Genomic DNA, 14,776 nt, shown 5'->3' with positions numbered 1-14,776 from the left:
TATTAAGCAATTTATTTCCCCCTCAGCGGATATTTCACCAAATTATATTTAGTGTCCCACACGAGTCCTACACCGTCCAACAAATCACCCCAAAAATGTGCCCCATTGTTTTTTACTCAGTCTGACACATTTTTATTTTTTGGCTGAGCGCACTCAGTTTGCATTTTTTTCAGTACAGAGTGATTTTTTTTCAATGATTTTCCCAACCTCAAACTTTGAGTATTTTTTTTGGGAAATTTAATTATCCTTGAAGTGTCTTTCATTCCTTGTTTTTTCAGTTTACTGCCCTCACAATTACTAGCTCAATCTACCTACTGTGAACTGGTTCTGAAGGGGTCTTCCAGGCATGTTTGAGCTCACAATTTGAAATTCCCTGAGATTGTGCAGGCTCAAAGGGGGCAGATTGGGTACAGTCTCAGAGATCCACCATGTAACAACATTTACAGGATATTTCTTGCCAGAGGGGAGGGATAAAGAGGAGTTTGAAATAGGGTGAAATAAGATAAGATCCTGGTGATTCTAATGGTTCCAAAGGAACGGTGAGAATTGGAAGTCTAGAGGGAGATATTGGGGAAAATTGTGAGCTTGTACAGCCTCTCTGTTGAGCGCACGAAGTGCAGGAGAGGCTTGTATCCAATGCAGACTCGCTCGTGTGTCACAGTTGGATTTTTTGGCAGTTTTTCTCTCTAAAAGCCACCAAAAATACAGTTTTTGCTTTTTGGAGGCCAAAATCAGGCATGGTATGCTCAAGATGTGGATCTTCATCAATGTCAAAAAACATTTCCAAATTTCCACAAAATGTAGAGACCAATTTTTCTACAAGAAATTTGTGGTCCAACTAGAATTTGGAGTTTTTTTTTTTTTTCAAACTTGACCATTTGATATATAACCCTGGAAGGTTGAGCTTATTTTTGAACATATTTTATCAGTGAGAGACTGATTTACAAAACAAGGAAATGACTGGAGGACTTCCCATCACTTTTGAACAGATCTGGAATTTCAGATTTCGCAGGGAAATCTGAAATTGGGAACTCTGGATCACTTTGGGGATCTTTGGGGACCTAGATTTCCCGGAAAAATATGAAATCGGGCCGGTCCAATCTGACTTTCCAGATTGACAGGAAGTCCTCTGCTGGTGAGTTCAATATTTTGACATTTTGGTGTTTTTAGAAAATTCACTCTGGATCCAATTTTCAAGGTTTCCCATAAAAATTGGATGAGGACCTCCGCAGGCTCCTGAGCTACACCACACACCAGTTTACATCTTTGCGGAGTGCGATGCAAGGGATGTGGGGCCCACAAAAATTGTGTTACACCAAAACCGCTCAACCATGACAAGGTTACATTACCACATTAGATACATCCAAGTCCCTCCTTCGGAGGGTTGCTCGCGCGAGTGACTGCCCCGCAGAAGGCGGGGCTTGTGTTAAGTTTGGTAAAATTGAGGAGTGTGGCATCCTCCCTGCCATTTCTCTCGATCCTGTAGGGCGAGACATGCCACTTTAGAGGCAAGTCCCAAGCTTAACATTAAAGCCTCTCAAACGGGGGTCCAGAAGGGACCCCGCGTCCCCGCAGGAAGTTCTCTGTAGGAGAGGCTCATGTAAAAAGTTGCCCGCGGGGCCTGAGAACTTTGAGAAATTAGTCAGAATTTCACATTTTTTAAGATCAACATCTATTTAGAAAAAACAAAACCTCTTGAAGATGATTCTGAGTAGACAAAGCTGTAGCCTTGCTTCTCAGGTATCTTTCCTTTTTTTTGTAAACATCTGGCCAAAAATAGCCAGTGTCTTGTAAGTTTTAGTCCATCATCCACCTGATTTTTGCAAAGTAGAGTTTGATGGGTGGGGATCCATTTGGATAATCGGTCCATGGACCCTCTCATGCACCTATGGGCACCCCTAAACCCCATAGTATGCAGTAACTCAGAACCCATATTAAGTGACTGCATACCGCCTTTCTGGCAGGCAAAATGAAAACCCTGGGAAACCCAAGTGTAACAAAGGGAGGCTGTTGGTGTGACAAGCAGTCATGTGCCGGGTGAGGCCAGTGTGATGTGGATACCGGGGGGATGTGATGTGATTTGGTGGTTGGTGATGTAGCAGTAATATCACCAGCCGACTGTAGCATGACCGGTGATGTCCGTTGCGGCTTGAGGAGATTTTGCGGGAATCCCAAACGCAGGTTTTTTTGGGTATCCTGGGTTTCCCAGCGTTTTTATTTTGCCTGCCAGAAAGGTGGTATGCAGTCACTTCATATGGGTTCTGAGAGCATGTTTACCGGTGGCTAGTTTAGCTCAAAGCTAGCTAGTTTTGCCATCAAACTCAACCGCACTGTGCTTAGCTAAGCCTCAGCTAAATTAGCAAGAAGCTATGATTTCAGCTAACCGCTGCTACATCTAGCAAGGGTTAGCTCACGAGCTAAATCTCAAGCTAAAGCCAAAATAGCTGCACAAAGCCGTATCTAGCGGTCATCACGCTTCATTCCGTTCCATTGATATTGCCGGACCATTGATACAACACATCCAAGCATGCCACCAAAACAAGGCCCAAACTGGCTCTCACCCAATGATGAACAACTTGCAAAAATCTGGCTCAAAGTCTTGGAGGACCCCTTCCGATCAACTGGTCAGAACAAAGGTGTCTCTCTTTGTTTGGGCGGCGTCGGACTTCAGGCTTAGGATCCTCATCATCTTTGCTTTCAAATAAAAACTCTTCTACGGAGTTGATTTCATTATCTTCATCCTTGGTTTCTGATTCAAACAAGTCCTCAAGAAGGCGGTGTTGCTTGGTTGTACAATTCTTCATGGTTTGTCGAGGTAGCTGGGGTTGTTTCTGGTAGGGTTGAGCATGGGTGGTCGAGCTAGCTAGTATAGCTCGGTGGTTTAGCCAAGACCAGTGTTTTTGAAGCGGCCATGCTAACTTTGTTTAGCTAATTTTGACTTTTAGCTGCGCGCCAAACTAGCGACACCGGTAAACATGCTCTGAGTAACTACATACTATGGGGTTTAGAGGTGCCCACAGGTTACCTGCAGACTCCAAAAGGTTTTGGGGAGGAGCAAGGTTTGGACTGCCATCCTTTTCTGAATCTGCTGTGCCTCCGTTCCCTTTGACCTCTCATCCCTTGTCATACAGCCACCTTGCGGATCGCAAGCTGAGCATAATTTGTGTTGTAATCCGACAGCCCTAGCCTGACTCCTTTGAGCCCCAAAACAAGAGCGACTGATCCTATGGATGAATCCTATGGTTCGTTCTAGCTTAACTAAGCCTCTTGAACGGAGGGTCCGGGGGACCCCGCCCAGAGGGCTCTCCGCAGGAGAGGCTTACGCCTAATGTCTGAAGTCTGGCAGGGAAAGGAAGGATATTCAACCCCAAAACCACTAAATAATTATTTAAAAATCAGCAAAATATGTACAAAAAAAACTGAATAGACAGTTTCATTGGCAGTGCTGATGCGCACCCTCACCCAATATTTTGAGCAAAAAGCTCCAAAACTGATTGAAGGAATCCGTTTTGAAGGTCAAAGGAACCCTGAAGGATATTACATTTCTCTGAAGATCCATTTTTGGATTTTCTGATAATATGCACAATTGAGTTTACTATATGCAAAAAAATGCAACACTACATGTGTAGGATCTGCGGGTTTGCGGATCCAGGATCCACCAGGCATGATGGTTGTGCATCCTTAGTTTACATTTCTTCATGTTTTTTTTATTTTTAAGCCATTAGTACAGTGCAAATGGTTTGGATTGAGGAGATGAGACCTGTGCCAAATGAAAGCTGAGGTCCGGAAGTATCTTTTGGCTCTGGGGCAGGTCCACAGGACCTGAGGGGGAGGCTGGCTGAGGCTTAATATTTTCCCTCCAGCCATTTGTGATTTCTTTCCCAGCCAAAATTTTGACATTACGCGCAAGTCCCTCCCTGCAGGAGGAGCCGCTTCGCGGCCAGCCACAGCGAGCCTCCCACCAGGGGGGACTTGTGTTAAGTTAGTGGTTCGTTGGACGAGGTGGTACTCCTAGCTGCCGCTGAGGTGGGTATTCAGATGCCTGACAGGTATACCGCCTCCCCCTGACTGATGTTAATGGCTGGTTTATCATTTGACAAATAGCAGTTTGCCGAGCCAGACTCCCCCGGCCCGTCATCTGTTCCTCCAGGCACTGACTTGGGTGCCTCAGTCCCATCTCCTGCCCCTGACACCCCCTTGGATGTCATAAAGAGTGTTTTAAGACTTGTGAGATTCCCTCTCCTCTAATCCTAGTGACTTGGCAATCTTGGCTGATGTGTCTCTCACGCTCTTAGATTCTGCTACCAGGGATTCTATAACGTTTTCTCTGGATAATCACGACGAGAGGGCGGCCCCATTCTTCAAGAGCGTCACCAACAGTTATGTCACACTCCTTAACCATTTCTTGGATGACTGCAAGCTCAGGCTCGAGACAGCGGTGGCGAGCGGTAAAGCTCAGGTGCAGTTCAACGACCTCATTGCCGAGGATGATAATATCAGAGTCATCAAGGATTCCTGCAAGAGGAAGCGCTCAAGCTTGCATGGTTTGTGTCAGCCTTAGAGTCATCACAGCTGACCTAAAAGCTGCCTGTTCTACCTTTGTTACATATAAATTACTTTATATCTTTTTCATCTTAAGAGATATCCCTGTTTTGACTTCATATTCTGTTTCCTCATGCAATTTTAACCCTAGTTACAACTTACCAATTCATTGTAACTATACTCCTTCCCTGAGTTACTGAGTTGTAGCGCCCTTGCGCAGTTGTGACGTGTCAGCGCTACTAGGCGCGCCAAACCACATGTACATATGTAAATTACATAAGCAAACTGTGAAAATTTTCGTAGTCAGGATCCCCCTTGCCTGAGGCGGATCCACAGACTTCAGCACACCAGAACCACCACCCAGATAACTCCAGGATCACCACCAAAGAGCCTACTATACTCCCAGTATACCTACCGTCACAGGCGCCTAGGATATTGACAGTAAGTAACCTCTTTCACTGAACCTTGTTTATCTCAGAGGTACAACTCTGTGTCTTGCTGGATCTGCCTTTTCTTCTTGCTTTGCTTTCTCCTTGATCACAGGGCTGTCCCTCCATATCTATAGGCCTTTGCCTCCATCTTGATCATAGGGCTGTCCCTTCTTATCATCAGGCCTTTGCCTCAAAATCTAGGTTCAGGGCTGTCCCTCAGGTTTCCCATTAAGAACCTTGACTGTCCAGAGAGAAGTCTAAAAAACTGTGGCTGGATTAAGACTTATCTAATCCAGATACCCTCCTGAGAGGAAGCTGTAGCACTTCTTGCACAGATTAGCAGCACTCTTCTGAAGAGTAGCATTGCCAGTGGACGTGCATTCCCACTAGAATAACCTAGTACTTCTCTTCCTTCTTATCCTGCTTGGTTTCTCTCTCTCTTTCTCTTTTTCTATTATAGTTGTAATTTCTTTATCCCAAGAAATCCAACTATTGCCCCCCCATTTCTTGTGTCCTGCTGTCACTATAGAGACTCAGGCTCACAGTTTGTCTTTTGAGAAATTGCTAGGTAAGTCGCACTCTCCTAAGGGTCAATCTAAATGCACGCCAAGTTTTGACTACGTGCACGCCATAAATTTGGAGTACAAAAGTCAGTACGCCAGGATTTGAGGCGTGCTCAAAGATGTACGCCAAGAAGAAGGGAGTGCCAAGGGATGCACGCCATATTATTGGGCGTACAGGAATACATACGCCAATCATTATCAATTTTGAGGCGTGAGGACATTGGCACACCAAATTCATTGGCGTGCAAGAGTAGACACGCCAAGGAGTCCCCATTTCTTCCACTGGAGTGCACGGCTGCTCACACCAAACTTTACAGTTCTTGGTGTCCACTGGCTTGCACGCCAAATTTGCATATTGTTGGCATGCACTGCATGTCGATTGCACGCCAATCCAACTACAGGCTCTGTCAATCCAACTAGGGGCTTGTAAATTAGTTTCTTTTAAGCTCCGGCAGTAGCAAGGGCTGAGATGACCTTTCCGAGCGTGGTGAGAGATTTGTTGATCTGAGCACCCTCCTTGAGTCTCACACCGGTAGCACCAGTACTGTTAGCCCGCTCCGAGCCAGCAAGATCGACCAAACTGATTCTTGAGACTTTCTCGCCCTCCATACCGGTCGTTGCATCTTTTCGTCACTGAGTCAGTAAGAGTGTAAAGACCAAATGAGAACGGGATGACGTTTCGTTCATGTTTGTCGCCGCAACCGTTTGGGCTTTGTTGCCCTCATCCATTAACGTCTCAACATCGCTGTAAGATTGGACTGCCAGCTTTGATAGATCTTTGACGTAGGGACCTAAGCTGGGATGCTCTCGGACTCTAAGGTTGCCCTTGTTCTTTGGGTTCAGCAGATCACGGACACGCTTGTTTTAGATCTAGAAATTTTGATTGCCAATGAGCATCAGTGCAAGTTTAGCATGTTTTTTGTGAGCTTGAGAATCCCAGAACCAGTTTGACCATCTATGGAAGATTTCCAACGGATAATCGGTTGCATCAGTGTTGGTTGGTGGATTGGTGCTGGTGATGTTGGCCGGTGGGGTGGTTTCGTGCGCCATGGGGTAGTTGGTGGAATGGCGAGGAGAGCCGGAGAGATCAGGGACTTGGCCGCTGGGCTGATGACTTGGGTTTGGATGCTCCAGAGCTACTTATATGGCGTGTCAAGGGGTGTACTCCTGTTAATTCATGTGTAAGGGTTGAATCCCTTCACTGGAGCTGATGACGGAGGAGCAGTGGAACGGGGCGCGGAGGAGGAAGTCTAGGACCAAACTGGGGGCTTTGATTGCTGACTCAGAGAGAAGGATGGTCAGCTCTCTCCTGAGATGAGAGAGAGAGCAAGGAAAGACAAAGGAAGGAAAAGGGTGAAGGCTTACCTGACTCAGAGAGAAGGATGGTCAGCTCTCTGCTGAGCCAGGGAAGAAAGGCAACTGGACTATATACAAGTTGTGACAGGTCTCTAGTGACATCTTGTAAGCCCAACAGAGGAGGGGGGCTTACATCATGCCAAGGTGCTATCAGGGTGGGCGTGCGGTGCGTGCACGCCAGTCCCAGTGGAGCACAGTGGATATGTACGCCGCTTCTGGAGCTCCTTTTGGAGTGAGGGAGCTGTTACACCATCTTTTATGGCGTAACTAGGCGTGCACGCCTAAAAAGTTGGCGTACCGAGGCTTTGGACGCCTTTTTGGCGTGCACGTAGTCAAAAATTGGCGTGCATTTAGATTGACCCCTCTCCTAATCCTGCTTTGAATCATTAGCCCTTACCGGAAAACCGATTGGAATGGCTTTCAGATGGGTCTGCTTGACCCTCATCCCCCAGCTGCGAAGAGGAGCCGATTGTCTTTGGGTACGTGCATTTCGTACTCTTCCTTGGGCTGCCCTCGCAGCTGACGGCTTCTTTATCTTCAGATGGTAAAAGGTATACCAAGTTGGATCTTCCCCGGCCAACGCCATCTATGCCGGTTAAGGGGAATTTCAGTCGCGTTTCGGCTTCAGAACATGCGCAACCTCTCATTCTGCCGACGATCCCCAAGAAATCTCCTCTCCCAGCTACCAAGCAAAATACGACTCGTCCACCTTTGACTTCAGCAATCAGTCGGCAATCCGAAGGCCTTCGAGCCCCCGGGGCTGCCTCCTCCAATGGAAGAGAGCCTGTTAAAATCATCTTCATGCCCCCGTCTAGCAATGCCTCTACTGCTGACTCTGGCTCAACTCTTCTCAGCCCATTGAAAGTCATTGAAAATCCGGTGCCCATGAGGACATGCGATCTAACCCCCGGAGCCAATCATCAAGTCACCACCGGGAGCGCCCCTGCCCTTGACGCTGCCAATCCCCTCGAGCCAGCCCCTACCCAGTCCCAGTCTACTCCGGCCGCATCCCAGAGCCGCGCAAGTGATCCACAGGCCGCTTGCGACGCCTCAAGAAAGAAGAAGCTTGATGAGCTGATGACAGGCATTGAGGTGTTTAGGCGTCCGATCACCAAAAAGGGTTAGCATATCTCCATTCTCATAGATCATCACAAAATGCTGATCTATGCTTTGCTTGCTCATGTAGGCCTGCTCTGCAACATCGACGAACTGGAGATCCTGAAGGACGAGATGGAGCTCCATGAGGGTCTGGCGCTTATCACATCGAGAACTGCCGATAATTCCCCTCTCTTCCTTCCAATAGTCAAGGAGGTCATTGCCTACCGAGTCAAGAATCACTTCGATAATGGCGGTTTCTGGGTCGGCACTTTCAAGCTCAAAAAGAGTTCTCCGGAGTTGCTGGCCCTCCCTCTTTGAGGCAACTAACACCAAGGAGTTTGCATCAGTCATCCGCTGCAGTAAGTCTCTGGCCTCCAGAAAGCTCCCCACCCCTATTCGGTGGTGCTAACATTTGTTCGACCACTCAGGCCCCCGCCTCACCCAGATCGATGGTGATGATGTTTTTTTCAGCAACAAGGACTTGATCGACTTCGACTCAATTGCAGAGCTCGCGAAGGCAAAGGAAAACCCGGAAATTGACGCTTCGTGGCGCTCGCTTATTGTCCTCATGCAAAGGTCGAAAACTTCTGAGATTGAGGAGTACAGTCCCCAGAAACACGGCATGAAACAATCAGTCGGCAAGGTCCATACACTACTTCAATCCTGTATCGGTCAGATCGCTAGCGGTTGCAAACCTGTGGTCGAGGCTGCTCCTTCCGCGGACGACACGATTGCCGGCGGCCTCAAGATCATGTGTGAGAAAGCGTCCCATTTCAGGGCTGGTGCTCAAGGAACCTCGAATCACCCTGGTAATGGTCTCCATTTTCCAAGAGCGAGTGTGGGAGTCTCTGATTGCGCTCATGTTGATGGATTACTCGGTTGAAAGTCAAGAAAAAGTGGAGGCGGCAAGCGATATCATCGCAACGGTTCCTGCTAGTGCCAAGAGGGCAGCCAAACAGATGGTGCCCAAAGATAAGGATGTCAAGGAACTCTTCAAGAAGATGGGGAAAGAGTACACTGGGGCCCAATGGGGTAAATTTCGTCAGGCTTGCCTCGGATCTCTTGCTGTTTTCCTTGCCTTTGGCCCAGCCGGCTGGTGGGGCGCCTGCGTGGACACCAACAAGTGCAACAGCAAGTCGTGCTACGGTCTTTTAAGACTTGCCCGCATGAAGATAAACCACGTCAAAGCCAATCCCCCAAACCACGAGGGTGGCTCTCTTTTCTCCGAGAAACCGGTCTGGGCGAACATCGAGATGCTTGTCTATCAATGTTTTGCCGAGCTGCAGTACCACGTGCAGAATCGTTATGTGACTGCTCTTGACTGGGCAAAGTTTATGAATGGCTGGATCAAACGGATCGACGAAACGTGAGTGTTGTCTCTGTGATCTACTCATGGTATCACAGCGCTGGTCTGACTCTTAACTATCATTTATCCCAGAGCCGTCTACCAAGCTGCCCTCATTGATATGGCACACGAGATTGCGTTGCCCTCCAAGTCCTTATCCTGGGAGGGAGTCCCAGCCTTGCCAATCCCCCTCCCGGCGAACCTCTCAGCAGCACCGACCGAATACCGTTGGAACTGGGAAGAGGTCGTGATGGCAGCGATTGGACTCTCACCTCAGGCAAGACCAGCGATCCTTGGGCCAAAGCCATCCGATCACACTCTCGCAACTAAAAGGCCGGAAAAATCAAAGAAGGCTGCACCAAAAGTCGTATCAGCCTCAACTCAAGCCTCCCCAGCCGACTAGGTTGCTGAAACAGAAGGGGGGCAGTTGGCGGACGATGGTCAGGATGACTCTGATGGTGGTATTGAAGAGTCTGAATGTGCAGCTGGCAAATCTCCCTTTGTACTCACTTTTGTTTCAGTCCAAAAATAGTTTCATACCTCAATGCACCCCCACCCTCCTTTATTACCCCCTTCCCATGTTTCTGTATTGTCTTCTCTGGACCCATTATCACAGCCTGCTGTCTCCTTGTCTTTGCTTTGGTCTACGCAAAGCAGCAATTGGGTCTGGCCACTTGCCTCCATTGACATTAGCCAGAATTGTGCATAACCAATTCGTATGTCACCGCATGTAACGGATACGAAAGCCCTGCGTCGTATGATACGACGTAGGGTTTTCAACTTTAATTGTGCATTTCTGCTTTACTTGTTGATGCCAGATTCGTCCAGGCCCGACGAACTCGCGACACCATCCGATGGAACGGCGAGGCCCCGGAGAGTGGTCTGACGAGATGATGATCATTGTGGGATCTGGGGCGTCACGGGGGAGGGGGGGGGAGCAAATGGCAAGCTGATTGGAGGACAATCTCCTGCAGATTGGCACGCATTTATTTACTGGAGCTGGCACGCTGGAATTGATGAGGCATACATCTTATCAGTCACCGCGAGTTGACTAACCCCACTGAGCAGTGAAAGGTGAGGCCTCACCGAATGACTTATGGTCTTTTACAGTATGAGAGGCTGGTGTTATATATCTATATCTGATAAGGTCATAGCAATGACCCCGATGACCGGTTAAAAATAATTAGACGTGTCAATCCGACAAGCTCCGGTCCCTTGACCCCTGATGGATCCAGGCAATTGTGCCCCAAAGAAACTTGCGAACCCTTAAGGTCCTCTTGAGCGCAGTCAGTTCTCCGAACGCCAAGTTTCATCTGTTTGGGCCCGGAATGAATCGTCTCTCCGTCAAACGTCTTGATGAGACCCGACTGCGTATTCCAATTGAATAACAACCCTTCAGGTTATGCTCAAAACGTTGGCCATTAACACATGGCTACTGCTTCATAACAGACGCTTTCATGGGTGCCTTCTGAGATTCATCCATCGATCTCTCCAAAAATTCAAGATACCAATTTTCATTCACAATAGAACCTGCCTTATCTTAAATCACAGACATCCTACCATGCGGTCTATAGCCATTTATGGAATTTACCTAGCCTGGCTTGCCTTTTCGACAAACTGCGTCATAGCGGCGCCAACGCCGGCCTTAGCAGATGTTTCAGTAAAAGCTGGTGAGAAAGTTTATATCGTCGCTAGTTAGAAAATATGTGAAGGGAACTGATCATACTTGTGGGATTTTTTAGGATGCGCTTGTGCCCATCACGCCGAAGAAACTCCACTTCTGGGCTCAGGAATGGAGAGCAGTTCATCGGCAGTCGTTCCCGAAGCGGAAACTTTGATCGATAACACTTGTCAAGCTGACCACGACCATCATCATCATCATCATCATCATCATGGCCCAGTCATTCCGAACAGTTCAACGCCGAATATCGCGAAAGAGGAACTCGTCGCCAGTGGTTCATGTGCAAGTGGATGCAGCCACGACCACCAAGCCAGTCCAGTCATTCCTGACAGCTCAACGCCATTGGTTCAGAAAGTGAAACCCACTACCAGTACCTCGTCATGTGGAAGTGGCTGTGATCATCATCACGAAACAGTCGTTAGAACAGCCTCGCCGCCACTTATTGCAAAAGAGAAAACCTCGACCGACAGCTCATGCGGGGGCAGTTGCAACCACCATGATGATGCCGCTGCACACGAAGGACAGACTGAAGGGGCCGCTCGAAAATCCGGCGGATGCGGTCATCACCACGGCCCGGGGTGGGGACCAAATACTGTAGAGGCTAAACTTCGAAGGAAAATTGCAAAAGTTTGGCGCGAAATAAAGAAAAATCTCAAATATTTATGCAATAAGCTGAAAGATGTGCTCTCCCGTGGCCGCAAACCGAAGACCAAGTGAAAACACACAATGAAGAAAACTTGCCATGGTCAACTAAATATTTGGCCGTCCAGGCATCATTTGAATAAATTCTTCAAGACCCCTTTTGGATCCACTTTTTAGGAAAGTTACTTTTTGTTATGATCGAGCTGGTCCTTTTTCTGGACCTTGCAAATGCTCTGCTTCTTTATTTACTTCCAATTGGAGTCCTTCTTCCAAATCCACCCATTTAGTTGGTCTTCACATCTCTGCTATTACATGATATGTTTTTTAAAAACTTTCCTTCATAATGCTAGAAAACTCTAAGGAAACTGTGGCATGCAACACATAACATTAACAAGTACCTCCAAAAACATGCACTATCATACATTTTCCCCTTCCTAAAACCCTTGTCACTTCATGAGGCATAGCCAATCCACACTTCAGCTGTGGGCATGGAAAGCACCAGCCTAAGTGAATGCAACAAGATAGCTCAGTGATTAGTGGTGTCAGGGGTTGTCTCTAAAGTGACACACCCCTGAATATAAGAACTAGTCAAAAGAGGTCAAAAGAGGTACTTGCAATACAGATAGGAAGAGAAATGGGATAAACAGTTGGGTGGAAGAGGAGGGAAGAATACTGGGAAAGAGGAAAACCAGGAGGGAGATAGACAAAGAAAAATGGGTAATATATGAAAAGCCCCAAGCATGTCAATTCGTTGTAATACTTTGGTGTGGTTTCAGTAATCTATATTGTGAAAAAGCTGCACCAAGAGGGCCCCTGGGCCTATTTAAACAATCTTAGCCAAAGCAAACCTTGTCCTGCTTGTGGCTAGATAACTTGGATTCCCAATCAAGTATAGATTTTAATGCTACTCCCGTTTCACAGCCTTAAGGTGTGTTGGGGAACTACCTCAACACACTCAAGGCTGGAAAGTGGCATAATGTCTTGAGTTGCACCTTCACACAGCCAAACCAAAAAATCATACCTTCCACTCAATTTTCAATGTGAGAGGTGCTCAACATTTACCTTCAGAAGATACAATTGAAGGGAGATGAAAAAGATTTGAAATGTCATAACAGACACACAATGATCCCAATACCAGCAATGGGCAACTGCACTACACTAATGTTATTGGAAAATAGCTGTTAGTTTAGCCATTTTATTGACTCCCAAATTCATGTTATTTGTTATCTCAGATACAAGTATGCATACTAACAGTAACAACAATAACAGGCCTTTTATTGCTACTAACAGGATAAAATAACATTTATTGCTTTTATCCATCACTATTTACTGAGCAATTTCTTGTATTGCTAGCAACACAAAAAAAGAGATAACAGAAAACATTGTTATTGTTAGCTGGTTTTGGCCACACTATGCTACACTTACAAATAATGCTAGTGTATTGGCCCACTGTTGCCAATACAGATAACATCTGGGTGCCAATACTTTTGAATTAATGCTGTCATTAAAAATCTGCACAGATAATTGAACTTCCCAGCAAATATCAGTGTTAAGTGGATTGTGTAACTGAGAAACAGCCCACAAGTTTGATACAATCATAAGAGCATTTCCACCGCGGGCCCTAAATCGGGGCCCTAGTTGGAAATTTCAGGAGTTTACCGGCTCAACCCGACCCACCGCGGGCGCTATTTGTGTCAAACATTTATGGCCGTTGTGGTGGCCCCTCTTGTGGCCAGCTAGTCAGGAGCATCACTGCCACCAGCAGGATCATCAAGGCTCAAGTTTCCTTTCACTTCCCAAGACTCAATTTCCACGTTGGGGTGGACAGAAATCCGTCATTGGGTCCCGCGACTCAATGAAAGTTGATTGGGTAATCCGTCATTGGGTCCCGCGACTCAATGAAAGTTATGGCGCAGTCCCGACTCCCCAGGCCTCAAGATCTCTTCTCATCACCTTTCCACCTTCAACTGGCTCCCCATCTCTCCTTTTCTTCTGCCCATTTTCCCATATCCCTTCCTTCTCAGTTCCCCATGCCTCTTCAGCTTTCTTGGTCCTAACACAGCGCCTGCTGTGGGTTTATTTCCTTGTTTGTTTCTGATTTCTTTCTCTTCTGTTTGTTTTGCCTGTCTTGAGTGTTTTCCGTTTTCTCTTTCCTATTTTTCTTTTCCTCCCTCTGGTTCTTTTCTTCCTGACTCATCACACTGTGTTTTCCTTTATTTTTCCTTGTTTTGTTTCCTTTCTTCTTTTTCTCTTGTTTGTGGTGAGTGTGCGCGCGCGTAGCGCGCGGAGGATGTGATGAAATGTATGTGACATGTCACCCAGAGTCCAAGTTCAGCTCGAACTTGGATGATGGGTGGCCATGGCATTCTGATCCCCAGAATACGGTCCATCCTGAGTTTTATAGATCAGATCTTCAGAGTCCAAACCTTCAAGCTCCGCTCGCCCATCATCTCCATCCAGAGTTTCCCAGATCCCTTCCTTCCTCATCCTTAAGATCACATTTTCCCAACCTTCCAAACAACAACCGCCGCCAAGGATCCAACACCCCGGCGAACATCTCAAAAACCACCACCATCCTGTTGATGACTGTAATGTCAGTCATTGAGAGGACTTAACCCTCTTGATGGCAGTAAAGACCAGTCCTGTACCGTTCATCAAGAGGTTTGAGTCCTCTTGTCAGCCTTAGAGTCATCACAGCTGACCTAAAAGCTGCCTGTTCTACCTTTGTTACATATAAATTAATTTATATCTTTTTCATCTTAAGAGATAACCTTGTTTTGACTTCATATTCTGTTTCCTCATGCAATTTTAACCCTAGTTACAACTTATTAATTCATTGTAACTATACTCCTTCCCTGAGTTATTGAGTTGTGGCGCGCTTGCGCAGTTGTGACGTGTCAGCGCTACCAGGCGCGCCAAACCACATGTACATATGTAAATTACATAAGAAAACTGTGAAAATTTTCGTAGTCAGGATCCCCCTTGCCTGAGGCGGATCTACAGACTTCAGCACACCAGAACCACCACCCAGATAACTCCAGGATCACCACCAAAGAGCCTACTATACTCCCAGTATACCTACCGTCACAGGCGCCTAGGATATTGACAGTAAGTAACC

General features: G+C 46.9%; 3 protein-coding genes across 3 annotated transcripts; all 3 read left to right on the top strand.

The window, feature by feature from the left end:
• Positions 1–7,316: 7,316 nt before the first annotated feature.
• PtA15_14A256 (uncharacterized protein) lies at positions 7,317–8,308 on the top strand (the record flags this gene model as incomplete). Its single annotated transcript, XM_053162953.1, has 3 exons — positions 7,317–7,371; positions 7,434–8,012; positions 8,079–8,308. The coding sequence occupies 3 exons, from the start codon at positions 7,317–7,319 to the stop codon at positions 8,306–8,308; spliced, it is 864 nt and encodes a 287-aa protein (XP_053026928.1).
• Positions 8,309–8,802: 494 nt separating this feature from the next.
• PtA15_14A255 (uncharacterized protein) lies at positions 8,803–9,738 on the top strand (the record flags this gene model as incomplete). Its single annotated transcript, XM_053162952.1, has 2 exons — positions 8,803–9,356; positions 9,429–9,738. The coding sequence occupies 2 exons, from the start codon at positions 8,803–8,805 to the stop codon at positions 9,736–9,738; spliced, it is 864 nt and encodes a 287-aa protein (XP_053026927.1).
• Positions 9,739–10,737: 999 nt separating this feature from the next.
• Positions 10,738–11,733, top strand: PtA15_14A254 (uncharacterized protein; the record flags this gene model as incomplete). Its single annotated transcript, XM_053162951.1, has 2 exons — positions 10,738–11,005; positions 11,078–11,733. 2 exons carry the CDS (start codon positions 10,738–10,740, stop codon positions 11,731–11,733), a joined length of 924 nt encoding a protein of 307 aa, XP_053026926.1.
• Positions 11,734–14,776: the final 3,043 nt, after the last annotated feature.

Source organism: Puccinia triticina, chromosome 14A (genome assembly GCF_026914185.1).
Source record: "Puccinia triticina chromosome 14A, complete sequence".
In the NCBI taxonomy this organism is placed as follows: Eukaryota; Fungi; Basidiomycota; class Pucciniomycetes; order Pucciniales; family Pucciniaceae; genus Puccinia; species Puccinia triticina.
The sequence above is the reverse complement of the archived record's forward strand: the minus strand, read 5'-3'. Positions and strand labels throughout refer to the sequence as shown.